Here is a 16845-nt window from a genome sequence, read left to right as displayed (position 1 = left end):
ACATCCGTGCCTTCGGCCACTGGCCCGCTGAAGGCCCTGAACTGCAGCAAACTGAAGGCAGGACTTCATGTGTGCTGGGTGAGAAATGCCCCATTGATATGGAAGTTAAACAGTTGGTAGGCTGGTAGTAGCTGATGCCACTATCAGATGCATTAATGCCCTTAAACCAAGAGAGGTGACTAATTAATTCCATGCTGATAGATGACTATAGACTGAAATAATTTCCCACATGGCATTAAAATCCAAGGATAAGGTTTTTTTGAAAACTTTGGCCTGACCTCTCCTTGTAGCAGGGCTTTAGCTGGAGCCTGTTGACTAATTCCAGCTTCCTGGCGTGGTAAGTGAAAGGTATCAAGAGTTCTGCAGTGACAGAAAAGCAGTTGTCTCTCTCGAAGGAGATCATTCACGCTGCCTTTAGAAGAGGGACTGCACTCTGTGTGTTCAACTGTCACCACAAGTGAAGCCTAAAATCTCTGAGGCCGAGGGTTTCCTTAAAATGCTACTAGTCATTAGGTGACCCTGGTCAATGTGGTTAGAGGGTGCCTGGGGTTTTTTGTTGCTTTCTGGTGGATAAAACTAGGATGTTGGAGCAACTTGCTGGTAGCAGTGTTGTGGTAGGGCTGGTACAGGTTATGATAGTTAAGGGACATAATCAAACTAACAGGTGAAGACAGCTTAACGGCCCATCAAATAGATACACTTTTCAGCACAAGCTGCTTGGAATACAGAAGCAAATGCTACTGGGAACAACAGTTTCAGCTCCTGCTTGTTGACCACAACTGGCTTTAGGGGAGTGAAGGGAGCTTGGTTCAACCAGTGCACTCAGGGTCATTGTGATGGAGACCTCACAGTGCAGGTGCAAAATGGAACAAACTTTTTAGAGCTGAAATGCACATGCCTGGGTAACTTGCAATAGGGGCATGCTATGGTAGCTTCCAGCAGCTGTTTCCATTGAGCTCTTGGAGTGGTGGCAGCCTGGTGAAATAATGCTTAATGCTCTTTGGTGACAAAAGGGATCCTCAGGAAAGAGGAGCTGACATAGCAGGACAGCTTACCGTGCCCCTGGAGCCGCGGGCTTCATTCCTGTCCCTAGCGCTGCGGGCTGCTCTCCCCTTCATCCCTGACAGGAGGCAGCGCACCTGGAAAACAGCAGGAAAGGGGACATCAGTGACCATGTGGGGAATAGCCTGTGTTTGGACACAAAACTGCTGCAAACTCGACAGCTGAACCCCACAGGTTACTGAGAGGGGACCTCTCAGCATGTAAAATTCCTGACCTCTCTTAGAGGCACCTATCAATCCTATCCAGGGGAGGTGGCAATTGCTCAGTGCATAATGACAATCAAGTCACAGAGGCAGGAAATGGAAATTCAGGAGGATTAAATGGATTCAAATGATTAGAGCAACTCACAGGAAAAAAATAAATCAGCGGATTAACCTGTAAGTGAGTATTTAAAGTGACTGTGTAGACGCTGGTGTGCCAAGTCAGTACAAGGGAGCACTTAGCAAGTAGGAAGGTAGAGGAAGAGCCCTTGCCGTAACCTTAACAGACTTTTTTTCTTCTGTTCAGTCTACAGAGTTATTTAAGATTAAAGGTGTTGCCTCTGGGAAAAAATCGGACCTTTGGTTGTGGCGAAATGTTAAGGAATCAAGACTGAATTGCGGCACAGGTAGTCCACCTAGTCTGCTCCTCGTCAAGGCAGCCTGTTCCGCTTAATTCCTAGGGAAGCGTAATCAAATATTCCACTAGCTGGGAACTTGGGTGAGGAGGTAAAATGCTATTTAATGGTAATAAGATCAAAGTGGCCATCCCTGATGTAAAGTGCCAACCAGGTAAACCCTGCAATTAGTTTGGTGTTAAGTGTGCTGCTGGCTGGGTTTAAATGAGTATATACTGAGTGGTGTAGAGAGGAGAGAAGGGTGCATTTTTGAGCTACATTCCCCCAAACCCCATCAGGATTATTAGACTGAAGGTGTTAATTGCATGTGACAGTAACTCACCTCTAAAGCAGCATTAGCTGAAGCCCTGGCTGAGAACAAGCAGGGCTTGTGGTGGCTCTTTTAAGACTCCCTTCTGGGTGGAGAAGGCTGCTTTTGAGGTTTTTTGGTGGTGGGGGGGAAACATCTTGTTCTTTTCCAATGGTAGTTCACACACACCTTCGCTTGTGTCTAACTACAGCAACTACCTGGAAGGAGGGTGTTGGTCTCATGAGTCCAGATCTGTAACTCTGATTTTTGGCAAAACCAGATGCTTATTGGGTGGCTTCATCTGGTTGTGAGATATATTTTCACTCCCCTCTCCCTGTGATTTGTAAATACAATACTTGTGTTCTCTGGCATGTGGACCCAATAGAGATTCCCAACATGAGTTTTGTATTGAGGTGGGTCTTCCAGCTGAGGAGAAGAAAATAAATACACTCCAGATCATGGGCCCTGTTTGCTTTCATGCCTGTCTCGTATGGGGCAATAACACTTCCATGCTAAGGTGTAAATCAAATAATTACTTGCCTCTTGCTTGTTTTCCACAGTAAGCAGAGATATAATCTAGTGGAAAGAACCCTTGTGAGGTGCTGTTTGCATTGGTGGTGTTTTGGTTTGTGCTGCTGGCTGGAGAAAGGAGGCTGGGAAGGACAAGAGAAAGGCTTCACTCTACTACAATTCTAGACAGAAACCAATTTTCTGGGCAAAATAAATCCATATATCTTTCCAAGGTTTGTTTGTATAATGTTTAAAAAACCGAGGAGGAGGTTATGTCATAAACACTGCCAAATTCTACTGCCCAAGCCCTCAATTTCAGGGAAAAAACCCCTCTCCTGTTTATCCTGAAGTGTTGGTGTTTTGATGGCTGGGCTGCGGGCAGCACTTCAGCAAGCTGTCACAAGCATGCTAGTTTGGGAGTTTAGTTCCCTTCGTTTATACTTGTATAGAGTTGGATTTTTTTTTTTTTTGCTTAATGCTGGTTTTGTACTCACTTTGCTGTAGTGAAAACAGGTTTTCGACAGCAAATTGGATCTCCTGAGTGTTTCAATGCTGAACTCCGGTGGGAGGGATGGCTGCAGTCATCTCTGCCTGCGTTTGTGTTTCCCGCTGCTGTTCCGCTGGCAGGGATTCGTCACCCTTTGTGGCTCGCACAGCAGCGCCTGTGTGACAGTAGCTTCCGTAGTTACCTTCAAATACAATTTTAACTTCACCACAAACCAACATGAATTAAGGCTTAAAATCAGACAGACTTTTTTTGTTTTAGTGTCAAAAGAGAAGCCATGATTTGGTTGTGTCTGATCCAAGCAGTGCTCCGACACCCTGAGAACTGTTCAGTTTGGGACTGAACTACTCGCAGTGCTCCCACCAGCTCCCCAGTGGAGTAAAAAATCACCTGTCCCTGCCCTGTCTCTGTACAGACTAATAACTGGCTGTCAGCGCACCTGGGGTTGAGCTCAGGTTGCTCTGCTGTGATTGCAGGCTCCTCTGTGCTCCCCAATTTTGGGTTGGGGCATAAAGTACCTCATGACAGTGTCTGCTGCTCTGTACCCGTTGAATTAGCCTGCAAGGTGACAGATGGGCTCCTAAATGGCTGATTTTGTTTGCCAATTTTACTCTCTACTGGGACTACATCGTGGTTGTCCCACCTTTCATCCCCTACCTAAACTGTGATTACGCTTGCTTCCTCCTTCTACCTCTTCCCCCAGTTACTCTGTTGGCTTTCAATACTCCCAATGACACGGCTGTCACCTCCACCAGAGCGCTGTGACAAGGAGTGACTCACATACAGAGCCTTAACCTGCATGTGACATCGGATGAGTCAGCTTTGTGCCTACCATCCAGCTGATATCAAAGGCCTGGGGATGGTGAAAATCGGCTGCTGTGCCAGAAGGTGGCAATTTAGGAGGCTCATCTCCCATTTGTGAGAAATTTAGTGCTGCAAAAAGCCTGGCAGTGAGCAGTTAACTGTTCCCTTGGCTTAATCCAAAACACTTACTGCCAAGTGCTCGCTGGAGTATCTCTCCAGTGAGAAAAGCTCAGACCAGTTCAGACGATGTTTAGTGGGGTCCCTGGCCACTTCCCAGTGGTGGATGGGAAGCTGCTGCTTAGAGAGGGGATCTCAGGAGACCTTAATTAAAATAGTTGAACTCCACAGTAAGCTTCTCAATGAGGGAGTTGTTTCTCCCTTTGAATTATTTTATTATTTATTATGGGTAAATGCAAGCAAGGTGTGAGGGAGCAGAGTAGCAGAGGACACTGAGAGCGTCACGCTCAGCAGTGGACATGTCCGATGAGCCAAGGTTAGTGGAGGAGGAGAGAGAGATGGGGCAGGTTTGCCAGCCTAATTTCAGAGCACTGCTGCGCTGGGTGGCCCTGCTGAACAGGGAGAACGCTGCTCTTGCTGGATATAGCTTTTTCCCTGCAGTGCTTTCTTTGGAGTTTTACCACTCAGCCAAGAAGACCCACTTAATGTAATGAAAAACTCATCCCTTGTCCGCTGAATGCGTCTCTGAATAGCAAAGGCCAGATGGAACGGGTGCACTCAGCTTTCTGCGCAGTTCCGGCTCGTACAGCATCCATTCCTTGATTATAGCAAGCCCAGTGCTCTTCTCCACAGCGCTAAATTACACAGTGAGGGGGGTGAACCCTGGAAAGGGAAGACACCCCAAGTACGGATGTCTTTGAAAGCATCCTGAACACCAGGTAAATGGCACTGGCTGAAAAAAGGATATTTCTCAGAGTCCTCATGTTTTCAGTATAATACTACATCAAAGGGACAAGAACACTATCGGGTGGCGTAACAATACACAGGAAGCGTGTTCTAATACCTTAACTTGGCCTCGATAACCATTAGGAGAGCTTTCAGTTAGGCGTTGGGCAACTTCGAAACAGATGTTCTCTCCCCTAGGTGCCAGGGTTCTGACTCGGCAGCTATTACTTTAAGGCTGGGGTGTGAGTCCGTTGTTGTGACCACCGGGTTGAGCCCTGTACTGAGCGTGGTGGATTATTTCCTCGCCCTCTGCTCAACTGGGTGCCTTACGATTATTTTCCCCTGCGCTGCCGACATGAGTGGTGGCACCATCCTTGTTCCTCACACCCCCGCTGGCCCAGAGGACTAAGGCTAAAAAGACTCCTTACATTCCAGTTGCAAAAAGGCAGCTATTAGAGGGGAAACTTGGAGGCTGGGGTTGTGAGTGGTCTTGGGGGAATTCTTGTGACGATGACAAAAAGCCATTTCCAAGTATTAGGGAGTTAAAAAAATCCTATGACTTGCTCGGCTTCTTAATAAAGGGGCTGAGTAAGTGTGCCTGGGTGTGGAAATCTTACTTTAACCTTATTTTCAGGAAACAGTTGGCTGAGATTTCAGTTAAAATTTAAAACAGCCTGTGACACATCAAATAGAAAAACTTCAAATTCAGAAGCTTAAAGGTTGACTAGGCATTAAGCGGGGGAAAAAAAAAATAGGAATATGCTGCCAAGCAGCAGGTAAGCAGCCCAAGCTCTAATTCTCCAAGAATTCATGTATGTTATGTTACAGCTGTCATAACATACATGCAGAAAACATTTTCTCTGTATTTCTTTGCCACCGAAGCGTCAGGTTACTTTCATTTTATTGTGTAATCAAGGACGGGCTCAGCCCAAGTTACAAACACTGGGGCTGTATCTGTTCATGTTCTCCATCGCCTTGGGAAGTGTGTCGCTTCACGATGGAGAACAACGCAGAACGACTGAGTGCCAAACTCCCACCCCCTATTCAATTAGTAGCCAAATGGGATACTTCACATTTCCAATGGTTCTGGGCAAACTGGTGGGAGTCAGGTATGTGCTGGGAAGGATGAAGCTCCTACGCTGGCATCTTAAGGTCAGCTAATAGCGAACGGCAGAAAATGCTCAGCTAGAGCGAGGTTTTGCTATGGTAAATTTTGAACTTTACTCTTACTCATTCAGAATGGTAATAAAATCAGTGTTTGACATGAAAACTGTGTCGTATTAGTTAAATGTCAGAAGAATGAAGCGGGGAGGAAAAAATAATACATTCTAGAGAAATGCAACAGCCTTGCTGTGGATGCTTCACCTGCCATTAGCACCTGCTGATTTACACTGGAAATGGGGCTTTTCAGTGACATGTTTTATATTCCTAGCTCCGATGGATGAGTAATCTGCAACTAAGGGTTGTTTTGTTTATTAGAGCAATCCTACTGATGGTGGTGTTCTTTTTCATTAGACAAGACAGGCAAAGTTTAAGACCTTTAAAAAAAAAAAATCCTTTGACAAAATATTTTCTTTGGTCCCAGCTTAGACCATGCAGATAAATGACTGTTAGGGGAGGACAAACAGTTTAAGCCCCTTCCTAAGAGCTCTGCATGCAACTTCAAGAGTGGTACATCTCCCTGGGACTGCCCATTTAGAAATGAGAAGTTTGCTCATTGTACACTTTGTTTTTCTTCATGGAAGTAAGTGCCAGTAAGAAAATAATTTTTTTTTATTGCAACTTGCTATTTTTAGTGTGGCTTTTCTTTCACAGCTCCTTTTTCCTAGCTGAAAGCCAACCCTTTCCAAGTGACATTCAGTGCTCACATTGAGATAAGACACTCCTCGGTATTTCTAAGAAATATCATGGAAATTCTGATGTATGAAAAATTAAATAAAGTACTTTAAGAGCAAGTTCTACTGCCTCAACTCATAAACATCCTCAGAGTTTGTACTTTGCAGTTCAAGTCTTGTATGATACAGGCTGAACACCTCTCTGCTAATACGGCAAACTGACATTAAGTGCAAAATGAAGTTAAAACATACCTTAAACCAATTTCCCAGAAGTTAAGGACAGTCCACTGAAAGCTCGACTTGGGCAGAAGGCCGTCTTGCTCGTTTCTGCGCTTCTGCTTGTCCCGTCCTTGAGCCTCAGGCTGGAACTTGGTGTTGGGCTGTTGCCGAAGCCTCGCTCTTTCTCTGGAAGAGAAAGCAAAGATGAGCTCTGCTGATAACAAACAGCAGACGTACGTCCTCCATGGCCAACTTGTCGAAAGGTGTGATGCTATGATAAAGTATTTCTGAAATTCACAGCAAAAGGTGAAAACGTATTGCCACATTTTACCTTTTTAGATTAAACGACCCCTTATCTTACAGTATTTCCCTCTAGGTCACACTTCTGAGCCCTCTGATCTTTCCTGTGAACTTCCTATAGACTTCCCACACTTGATCCAAATCTGCGCTGAATTAAATGCAGCAGAACTAAATGCGACAAAGGAGACGAGCCCCGAGTACGGAACAGCAGGGAGGGATTTCTGTACGCTACTGTCCTGCTTACGTGCCGTTTTCGTATGGCGTGCTGCTTGTTGCCTCCCGTTCGGCTGGTACCTTGGTACAAACCCCAGACGGGTGCTCACCCGGTCAGGGGTTGCCCTGGTTTTTCCTGCCTCGCTGCGTGTTGCTGTGCAGCGCATCCCTGGTGAACGGATGTTGGGTTTAAGCTGGTTTCTCTAAGAAATGGTCTTTTGCAAGCAAAGTGCCTGGCTTGCCATGGGACATCCTTCCCTGCTGTCACTTCCTCCAAAACCATTACTTTTCCTTAAGGCAGAGGTCACTCGTGACCACTTCCAGTTCTCACACACTGTTACATACCCTACTTAATTCTTAAAAATAACTGCCAATAACACATCACTGAGTTGGGAATGTTCACAGTTGATCTTTTTACGTTTTTTTTTTTTTTTTAGGCAAAATTGATTTGTTTGTCTTGGTCTGTAGCTTTTGCTGATCCACTGAGTCACAGCATAATCCACACATTTGTCTCTTCCTTATTTCTAAGGCATTTACAGAATGAGGTACCACTGCTTTTGCCACCCCTCAGTGGCTCCATTTTGCAAGCAGCATTTTCTAACTTTTCAGCGGAACGGAGACGCTACCATTTTCCAAGGTCTCCAGGAAATTTCTGTAGTTGACCCATTACTGAGTATGGAACTCAGGACAAGGGCAGAAGAAATTTTTTAGCGCTTACCCCATTATATTTTTTTTTTCCCACAACTACACGCTTCTGTTCTTCATGTCTCTGAAGGTTCCTTATCTTTGTTCCAGCTTCTAAAGCCTCAGAGGGTTCTGGGATGAGAATTCACACACACAAAAATCAAGATAACAAAAAGAGGTTACCAGATTTCCTCTGTCTGGCCAACATAAAAATAATTGCATCGACTTCATAATCACTTTGAACTGTTTCTGTAAGACTGGAAAAATAATTTTCCATATCCAGTGGCATGAGAATGTCCTGGTGACGCTGGGAGGCTTTAGGCTGCATATTTGTATGCAGGCGTTATTCCTGGGATTTCAACAGCGTATGTGTTTTAAAACCCAGCCTGTGGGACCGGGCAGTTTTTCGTTCACGGAGGCTCTTGCTTTACTTGTTTGCGGATTTTCCTCCAATATATTAAATGAAGTAGGGAGGCCGTGCCCTTATCAAATTACCATGTGGAAGCAAATTACTTTTATTTATCATCCTGTAATATTTATGCATTGCATTATTTTTTCCCCTTTCTTAGATGACTGATGTTTCTGTCTTCTGCGCCTCTCTCGATTATTTATCCCTGTCTGGTTTAGCTGGCAACTCCCTTGGGAAGAGACAAGGCGCTGCCTTCATTCCCCCTTCCAGCCAAGCCTTTTCCACCTCAGCTTCAATAGAATAAAAATTCCCGTACCTTTTCCATTTCCTGTAAGCTACGGTATTTGTACCGCGAATTCACTGTCTTTGCTACAGCCACAACGAGAGGAAATTTCATCAGCGCGGCTGCGATCAGGCGACTTCAGACAAACAGACACAGCTCCAGTTCTGCCTCGTGGCTGTTCCCAATTTCTTGTTTAGCAGTTACAAAAACTATGCCAGAGTTCATTACTGAAAAGATTGAAAGCCGTTTCTTTAGAATACATTGCCAGAAAGAGAGAAAACTCAAGAGACATATAAAAAAAGTTATTATAAAATTATTCCTCCTGCTTTTAGTGTGATAAGGTATTCCAGTTTTCATAACGAACAGAATAATAACTAATTAATTCACTAGAATACTGCAATCGCGCAGGAATGACCCACCAGCGTACTCCAGGGACCAAAGCCTCATATTAGTCCTACCCGCACAACAATTTGTACTTGTAAGAAGCCCATCACGAGCCTGTGGAGCCTGTGAAGGGTTGTCTACGTAAGGTGCAAAGGAGCAATAAAATCTGAGCCATAGACACATCATATAAACAATATAAATCGTGCCGTATAAATATCTCCTCAGAGGAACAATGCTCCTCTCTCACGGAATGACAAAGAACTTCTCCCTCATGCCATCAGGGACCCCTCAAGAAGCCAAACCGGAGCAGGCGGGGAAGGAAAGCCACCTCTGTCTCCTCTGCAGGGCTGCTGGTGACGGCACAGCTCCTGTCGGTCACGGGCACTGGGAACACGGCGCCAGGCAAAAGCCATCTTCCCCACATGGGAGCGTCCTTCTTAAAGCACCGCCTCTGGGAAGCAAAGGATTACAGAAGAAAACTAGTGATCATTTAGAATAATATCATAATAAAGAATACATTTGTGGCTGTCCTATTTGCAGAGAAACAATGGAGAACATGAACTTAGGTGGAACCTCAGAGAAACCAAAATGAAGGAGCCAAATACATGTTTATTTTTGTTATGGGGCTGACTTTTTCCACCCTCCTGGAATTGGGGGTATTGCCACTCCTTGCCAAAATGTTCAAAACCGGACGGGAGACTCCCGTCCTGGAGCACGAGTCCTGCACAGAGCAGAGCTCTTATTTTCCGGCACAGCTGCATTTCCTGTCTGAAATGCCACAATTAGCCCAGGGGAGCTCCATCCCTTGCCTTGTTTGCTCCCAACATGTGACAAGTGTCACATTTCTGGCGCCCTCTGCTGCACTTCTTGCTATTTCCCTTCCCCTGTGTCCACCCAAGCTCCTTGCTTACTCTCACCATGAGCCAGCAGGTACAGAAGGCCTGAGCACAAGAGCCCTCGCATTTCCAACGGGATGGATCCCATTGGTTGGCAGCCTCAGAAGTGACTTGGAGCTACAGAGCAAATAGCAGCAGGTTCGATTCCTTCTTATAGATTTCTCACTGCCTTCCTCAGCGAAGGGAGCTCCTGTGGTCAGCTCTGCTTCTCCTCCAGACCTTCATCTCCCTTGGGCCACCCTGAGACACGGGCTGCGGGACAACGAGCAGCAATAATTCCGTTTCTCGTCGGGGCCCAAGGGGAGCGTGAGAGATGCTGAGCTTTACATGGGGTTTTAGCGATGCAGCGTCTCCTGGGATGAAGGAAGCCCAGCTCGGGATCTGTGATTAAAGGAACAGCATCAACTGCTGTTGTCAAATATCGCTGTTTGAATCCTGCTGACACTCTTCAGCTCGGGCATGTTTGTCTGCAAACGCCCCAGTGCCTGCTCTCTCGAGGGAATAATGACATTGGCATTAAAACAGTATTTCCACAGCAGCTGACTCTGATCTCTGGTTAGTTAAAGCACTTGGCACGCAATACATTTGAATAAAAACTTTCCATCATTTTGAAAATACGTTGAATAAACCCAATACAGATAAATACAGAGTCTTTCTCCACAAGGAGAATATACAACTATTACAGCTAGCTCGTAGACCCTGCTCTGTTCAAACATACAAGCAGCCAGATTTTTGCAAGAGATTTCAGATTCTTGCCTACCTACATTAACGTGCAGACAATTTAATGACTACGTGACAATACAGACCCATTACAAACATTGTATTGCTGTTGACTTCTAAAAAGGCAGAAGACGCCAGAAAATGACGGGTTTTTCACTACTCTGCTTGTTCCAAACCTGAGGCATATCAGAATAAATATTTTTTATTGCTACCTGAAACACTTGCAAAGGCTTTGATGTTATTGAGTTCCATTGCTAAGCAAAACATGGAAATGCTGCGCTGCTTTCCTGAGAATTAGCTGTGAGTAAATACATCAGGGAACACCAGGAGGAGGCAGAAAGTAAATTAGAAAGTCTTTTATGTCAAACCCAGCAAGAAGAATGAAGAAAAACCACCCGTCCTTTTAGGGTTGGTACCTAACACTCATTGCCTTTTCCTGGGGAGGGGGCTGCCCTCGGTGGAGCGACACCAGAATGTCGCCTTCTCTCCTTACTCCACAGACAGGGGAAAACCAGCACAGCAGCCAAAAGCCAGCGCACGAAAAAGGGCCTGCTCCGAGTTTCCTTCCCCAAGGAAAGAGGTGTAGCCTGCCCTTTCCTTTCCTCACACACAAGGCTCTCCCGCATTTGGATACTTGTGCCTTCATTTACATTCCATTTCTGCTAAGGCACCTGCACCCACACATACATTTTATGCCTTCTGCCCCCAAGTCATTTTGCTGTTCGTTTGAGTTAGGAACCCCTCCACCCCCCTGCCTCTTTAGGCATCTCTAGGCATACGCAAGTTAAAGAAATAGAACCCCAGGGCCCATTTTAAGCAAGAATTATCCAAAAGCCATCTTGCTGGCGCTAGCGGCAGACAGCAATCTGGTCATTTTCCCTACTCCCCTTACCTAAGTCTCAAAGTTTCCATCTGGTAGATCAAATAAAAGTGGCAAAACCATTTGAATGCTGTTCCCGAGCCTACTTAGCTGGTGTCAGCCGTAAATGTCGAGATGCCAGTGTTGGCCTGTTACGGAGACTGATGCCATTTCCGAGTTGTATAAAATACATGTTAAAAGTTTGTCACGGTTAAAATTTGCTTTACAATTTTGGTGCAGCATCTCCTATAACTATAGGTTCTAGAGGGCAAGAAAATAGATCGTGGCCTACAAAGTTCATCTCAATCAGTTCAATTTGGAAGGAAGTTTGGGGCATACGAATTTGGTACCTGCCTTACATCGATTCTTTCAGCTCTGCCAAGCGTCCCCATAAAAACTCTTGCGTCCCTCACCTTTGAACCATGCCAGCAGCAAAAGCGTTGCTACTGCAACGCAACAGGCACAGCTATTTGTAGATGGTACAACATCAAGAAAGTTCAGACTGGGAAAAAGTCTCCCCGAAAAAGCTTGTAGGTTTTGCCAGCAGTAAACTAATAAAATATAAGATGAGAGAATTTACTTTACAGCATGAGTAAGCGACACAGGAGAAGAATTACTCACTTTTTATAGCAGGAAAACCCCAACCAGCAGAGATTACAACTTCCCTGGGATCCCACGGGAATTCAGCAGCACAGCTAGGAAACGAATCCAGCTCTCTTGTGCTCCAGCCTGTTGGGAACACGGTGTCGGCCTTCACGTTTGCAGGCTCATCTTCCCATCTCTGTTCCTTGGAAGCAAGGAAGTAACATCCACTGGGGTCTAATACCAGCTGCACACAAAAATTTATAATTTTTAATGCAATGGGTTTGGATTTGGATACATTCAGGCAGAAGGCTTGTACCACTTCAGAAAGCTTTAATTTAACCACTGTTTTTCCCGACTGAGCCACCTCACTGTTGCCCGAGTGCCAGATGAGTCAAGCTACTGAGTAAATGGATTTCTCGAGAACCCTGGTTATTGTTTTTTCTCAGAATAAACTGTTCAGGTTGGTGCTTTGTTTACTTGACACAACACAGTAGGCCAGTTTACAGCCTGTCTAGCTTTCCTCTCCTTTGGGAAAAGACAGACTTAATTTATGGAGTCTGCAGAAGGAAGAAAACCTTCAGCAGTCTTACTGGTCACTTTTGTATGTCTGTGTTGTAAAATCAAACTAATTTGTTGCTTTTCCTGCCTGGGGAGGCTGAGAACATGGACTGTTAAAACGAGCCACGGAGGGAGGAGCGCACACAGGTGTGCGTGTATTTCAGCAGAGGGTATACCCAAACTAGACCACGTCAAGCATACTAAAATGACCTTTTTAAAAATTATCTTTCAAGGCACGTTACAACAGGAGTAAGAAAATGGACTCAAACTCTTCATTCGACTGGCCTCACACGCTGAATGACACTGGGCTATACAAGTACCTCTACTGGGAAGGCAACGTCTCCTACGTGGACTTCTACCTTCATCAGCCTTCAGTGGCAGCTGTCTTCATCGTCTCTTACCTCCTCATCTTCCTGCTCTGCATGGTGGGCAACGGAGTGGTTTGCTTCGTCGTCCTGAGGAGCAAACACATGCGTACGGTCACAAACCTTTTCATCTTAAACCTGGCTGTCAGCGATTTACTGGTGGGCATCTTCTGCATGCCCACCACCCTCCTGGACAACATCGTGGCAGGTAGGCTGGTTCACACCGCGTGGCAGAAAGAGCTCGGGGGGGATTCGCCTGCATTTCTGAGCGCTGGCCTCCCTCGGGACCCTGAGAGTGTCTTAAAGGTCTCTTCCAACCATAGCCATTCTTGGATGCTATGAAAGCCGGGTGATGTGCACGGATCGCTCCTTAACTCTGTCCGTGGCATAAGAAACCAACGCCTCTGAGAAAGGTCGGGGCAAAGTTGGAGCCCTCGTTTTGCACACTGGGCTCAAGGGGCAAAATCTCTCACCCATCACCCCCCGCCCGGCTCCTTAAAAAGCTTTAGGCCCCGCTACAGCCCTCTCAGCAGAGAGATTGGAGGTGCCGGTGCTTTGAGGCTGCTCAGGAGGGGGCTGTAACCAGCACTCGCTCTTCCACACACACAGCGACAGAGAAGGCAGCAACTCTACAGTCACCTTAAGCCAAGACATTGATGGCCCCACCTGCACACTGCTGCCATTTCTGAGGGAGCTCTATAGGCATTTCAAGTCACTGGAAGTCAGAGGGGAGGAAGACAAGCCTCTAACCCACCTTCTGGACAGGCTAGTTGGGCAGAGAGAAATCTTATGAAATTCAACAAGGGCAAGGGTAGGGAGCTGCACCTGGGGAGGAATAACCCCCCGCACCAGCACAGGTTGGGGGCTGACCTGCTGGAGAGCAGCTCGGTGGAAAGAGGCCTGGGAGTCCTGGTGGACAACAGGGTGACCATGAGTCAGCAATGTGCCCTGGTGGCCACGAAGGCCAATGGCATCCTGGGGGGCATCAAGAAGAGCGTGGCCAGCAGGTCCAGGGAGGTCATCCTCCCCCTCTGCTCTGCCCTGGGGAGGCCGCACCTGGAGTACTGTGTCCAGTTCTGGGCTCCCCGGTTCAAGAAGGACAGCAGGGAACTGCTGGAGAGGGGACAGCAAAGGGCTACCAAGATGATGAGGGGACTGGAACACCTCTTTTATGAAGAAAGCCTGAGGGATTTGGGTCTCTTCAGTCTGGAAAAAAGACAGCTGAGGGGGGACCTTATCAACACTTATAAATACTTAAAGGGTGGGTGTCAGGAGGATGGGGCCAGGCTCTTTTCAGTGGGGCCCAGTGACAGAACAAGAGGTAACGGGCACAAACTTGAACATAGCAAGTTCCACCTAAACATGAGGAGGAACTGCTCCACTGTGAGGGTCGCAGAGCCCTGGCACAGGGTGCCCAGAGAGGTGGTGGAGTCTCCATCTCTGGAGACATTCCAAACCCACCTGGACACGTTCCTGTGCAACCTGCTCTGGGTGACCCTGCTCTGGCAGGGGCTTGGACTAGATGGTCTCCAGAGGTCCCTTCCAACCCTTGCCATTCTGTGATTCTGATTGGGGCTGTCCTTGCTGACTTCCACATCCTCCCTCTTTGGGAGGGGGTTTTCCCAATACCAGCTGACATGTCTAGGAAGACTCGGTGGATGCTGTGAGCCAGACACAGAGAACAATCAACTGTAGCAGTCGGTTCCCTTTCTTGTCTTTAACAGGGTGTTAAACCACAAACGTTTGCTTTGCTGTTCTTTGGAACATCAGAAAGCCCTGCTATGGCCTGACAGAGCAAAAGAACTGTCTTAGTTCCGGGGCAGAAACTTCCTCTTACGCATCTAAGCACGGTGCTGCAGGGAGACGGCGGCAATTTCAACAGCCTGTTTCCTTCCAGGGTGGCCATTTGGGAGCCTGGTTTGCAAGATGAGCGGGATGGTCCAAGGAATCTCTGTTTCTGCCTCGGTCTTCACTCTAGTTGCTATTGCCGTAGACAGGTAAGGCGACACAGAGACTGTAAGCTGTTGCTTTCATCTCCCTCTGGCCTCCCGATGAGGCCAATTCATTGATCCACACAACACCGCCATAAATGAGATGCATTTTGCTCCTAAGGCTGCTAAGCAAAACCAAAGGTGGCCGGGTCTGAAGAGAGAAATAGCACTTTGCTCCTCCACTGGAGGAGATGGTACAGCTGGGCTACACCCGGCTGCCCAGAACCAGCTTGTTCCTCAGCTATTAAGCTAGATAGTAGAGGCACGAGGGCCTGCTTCGGTTCAATGAAGCAGCAGAAGCAGCAGGCTGATGCAGGGACAGATCACAATGATGACATTTTGACAGCAAATTTAACTTTTTTTAAGATAGTTTTTACTAACACAGCTGTTAAACAGAGCAACTAAACGCAACTCCCCTGGCTTATGCAGGACGAGGAGATGATTCCAGCCATGCTTTTTCAAAGACATACGGTTTGAAATGTGTGTGAACGCTTGCCCCTTTGATTTAGCATTCTGCATGTGTCCCTGGGTGTCTTTGCCACAGGTTTCGATGCATCGTTTATCCCTTCAAGCAGAAGCTGACCATTTCCACTGCAGTCGTCATCATAGTGGTCATCTGGGTTCTGGCTGTGGCCATCATGTGCCCTTCTGCAGTCATGCTGCAGGTACGAGAGGAGAAGCATTTCAGGGTGATCCTTGGCTACGGCAATGAAACCCGCCCCGTCTACTGGTGCCGAGAGGACTGGCCAAACCCGGGAATGAGAAAGATCTACACCACGGTTCTGTTTGCCAACATCTATCTGGCTCCCCTGTCGCTCATTGTCATCATGTATGCCAGGATAAGCATCGCGCTCTTCAACACAGCCATGCCCGTGGTGGGAAAACACAGCCAGCAGCAGCGGCACAGCACCTCTAAGAAGAAACAAAAAGTCATCAAAATGCTGATTATTGTGGCTTTGCTTTTCACCCTCTCCTGGCTTCCCTTGTGGACTCTGATGATGCTCTCAGACTACGCCAACCTTTCAGATATCCAGTTGCAGATCATCAACATCTACATCTATCCCTTTGCTCACTGGCTGGCCTTTTTCAACAGCAGCGTCAACCCCATTATTTATGGTTTCTTCAACGAAAACTTTCGCCGGGGCTTTCAGGCAGCCTTTAAACTCCAGCTCTGTTTCAGGAGGACGGTTCCCAGGGAGGTCTATTCCCAGCGAGGCCCAAGCAATGCCATTTTGCCAGCTGCCAACTACCAGCCGCCCCAGGACCAAGCTTGTCAAAATGCTGAGGAGGAGGGGAAGGCAGTTCAGAAAGGAAATTGGGTGAATAACCAGCAGGATTTGGTAATGGAGGATCTAGAAGAGCCCTGCAACGATGGGATTCAGTGAAACGCCAGATGCACTACCTACCTAAGTTATGCCCAGCAGAGCTTATTTTTTGTGTTGTGAAACTCATGCTCTGTAAGCCCTGTCTGACAAAAATGCCAAGATGTTTCTGTTTTGAAGGAGGTACGCGACCTGCCTAATATCTGAACACTTGATATAAGGAGGAAACCAAATTCAGCCCTTTGCGTTACCAGCTGGAACCAGCGGCAGCTCCCCTGCGGTCAGCCATGGGTTGCTGCTCCCCAACTGGGCTGGAGCAAAGGTGTGATTAAAATGGGATTGCCTTCCATTTATCATGACATAAGAGAAAAAGAGAACAACGATTATTGACTCAGATACAATTACTCCAGATCCTCACTGATGAAGAGGAGAACATTCACTCATTTTCTTCTGCACATCTCCAAGAGCAGCTGAAATAGGGTCAGTTGGACAATATTTACGGGGATGTTTCAGCACATCAGGCTAGTTGTTGT

At 46.8% G+C, this 16845-nt stretch overlaps 1 protein-coding gene across 1 annotated transcript; it reads left to right on the top strand.

Moving 5' to 3' along the window:
• The first annotated feature begins 5499 nt into the window (after window positions 1-5499).
• Window positions 5500-16375, top strand: NPFFR2 (neuropeptide FF receptor 2). The gene is made up of 4 exons (XM_063336434.1): window positions 5500-5510; window positions 12882-13207; window positions 14897-14996; window positions 15535-16375. The coding sequence occupies exons 1-4, from the start codon at window positions 5500-5502 to the stop codon at window positions 16373-16375; spliced, it is 1278 nt and encodes a 425-aa protein (XP_063192504.1).
• Window positions 16376-16845: the final 470 nt, after the last annotated feature.

Source organism: Chroicocephalus ridibundus, chromosome 5 (genome assembly GCF_963924245.1).
Source record: "Chroicocephalus ridibundus chromosome 5, bChrRid1.1, whole genome shotgun sequence".
Classification (NCBI taxonomy): domain Eukaryota; kingdom Metazoa; phylum Chordata; class Aves; order Charadriiformes; family Laridae; genus Chroicocephalus; species Chroicocephalus ridibundus.
The sequence above is the reverse complement of the archived record's forward strand: the minus strand, read 5'-3'. Positions and strand labels throughout refer to the sequence as shown.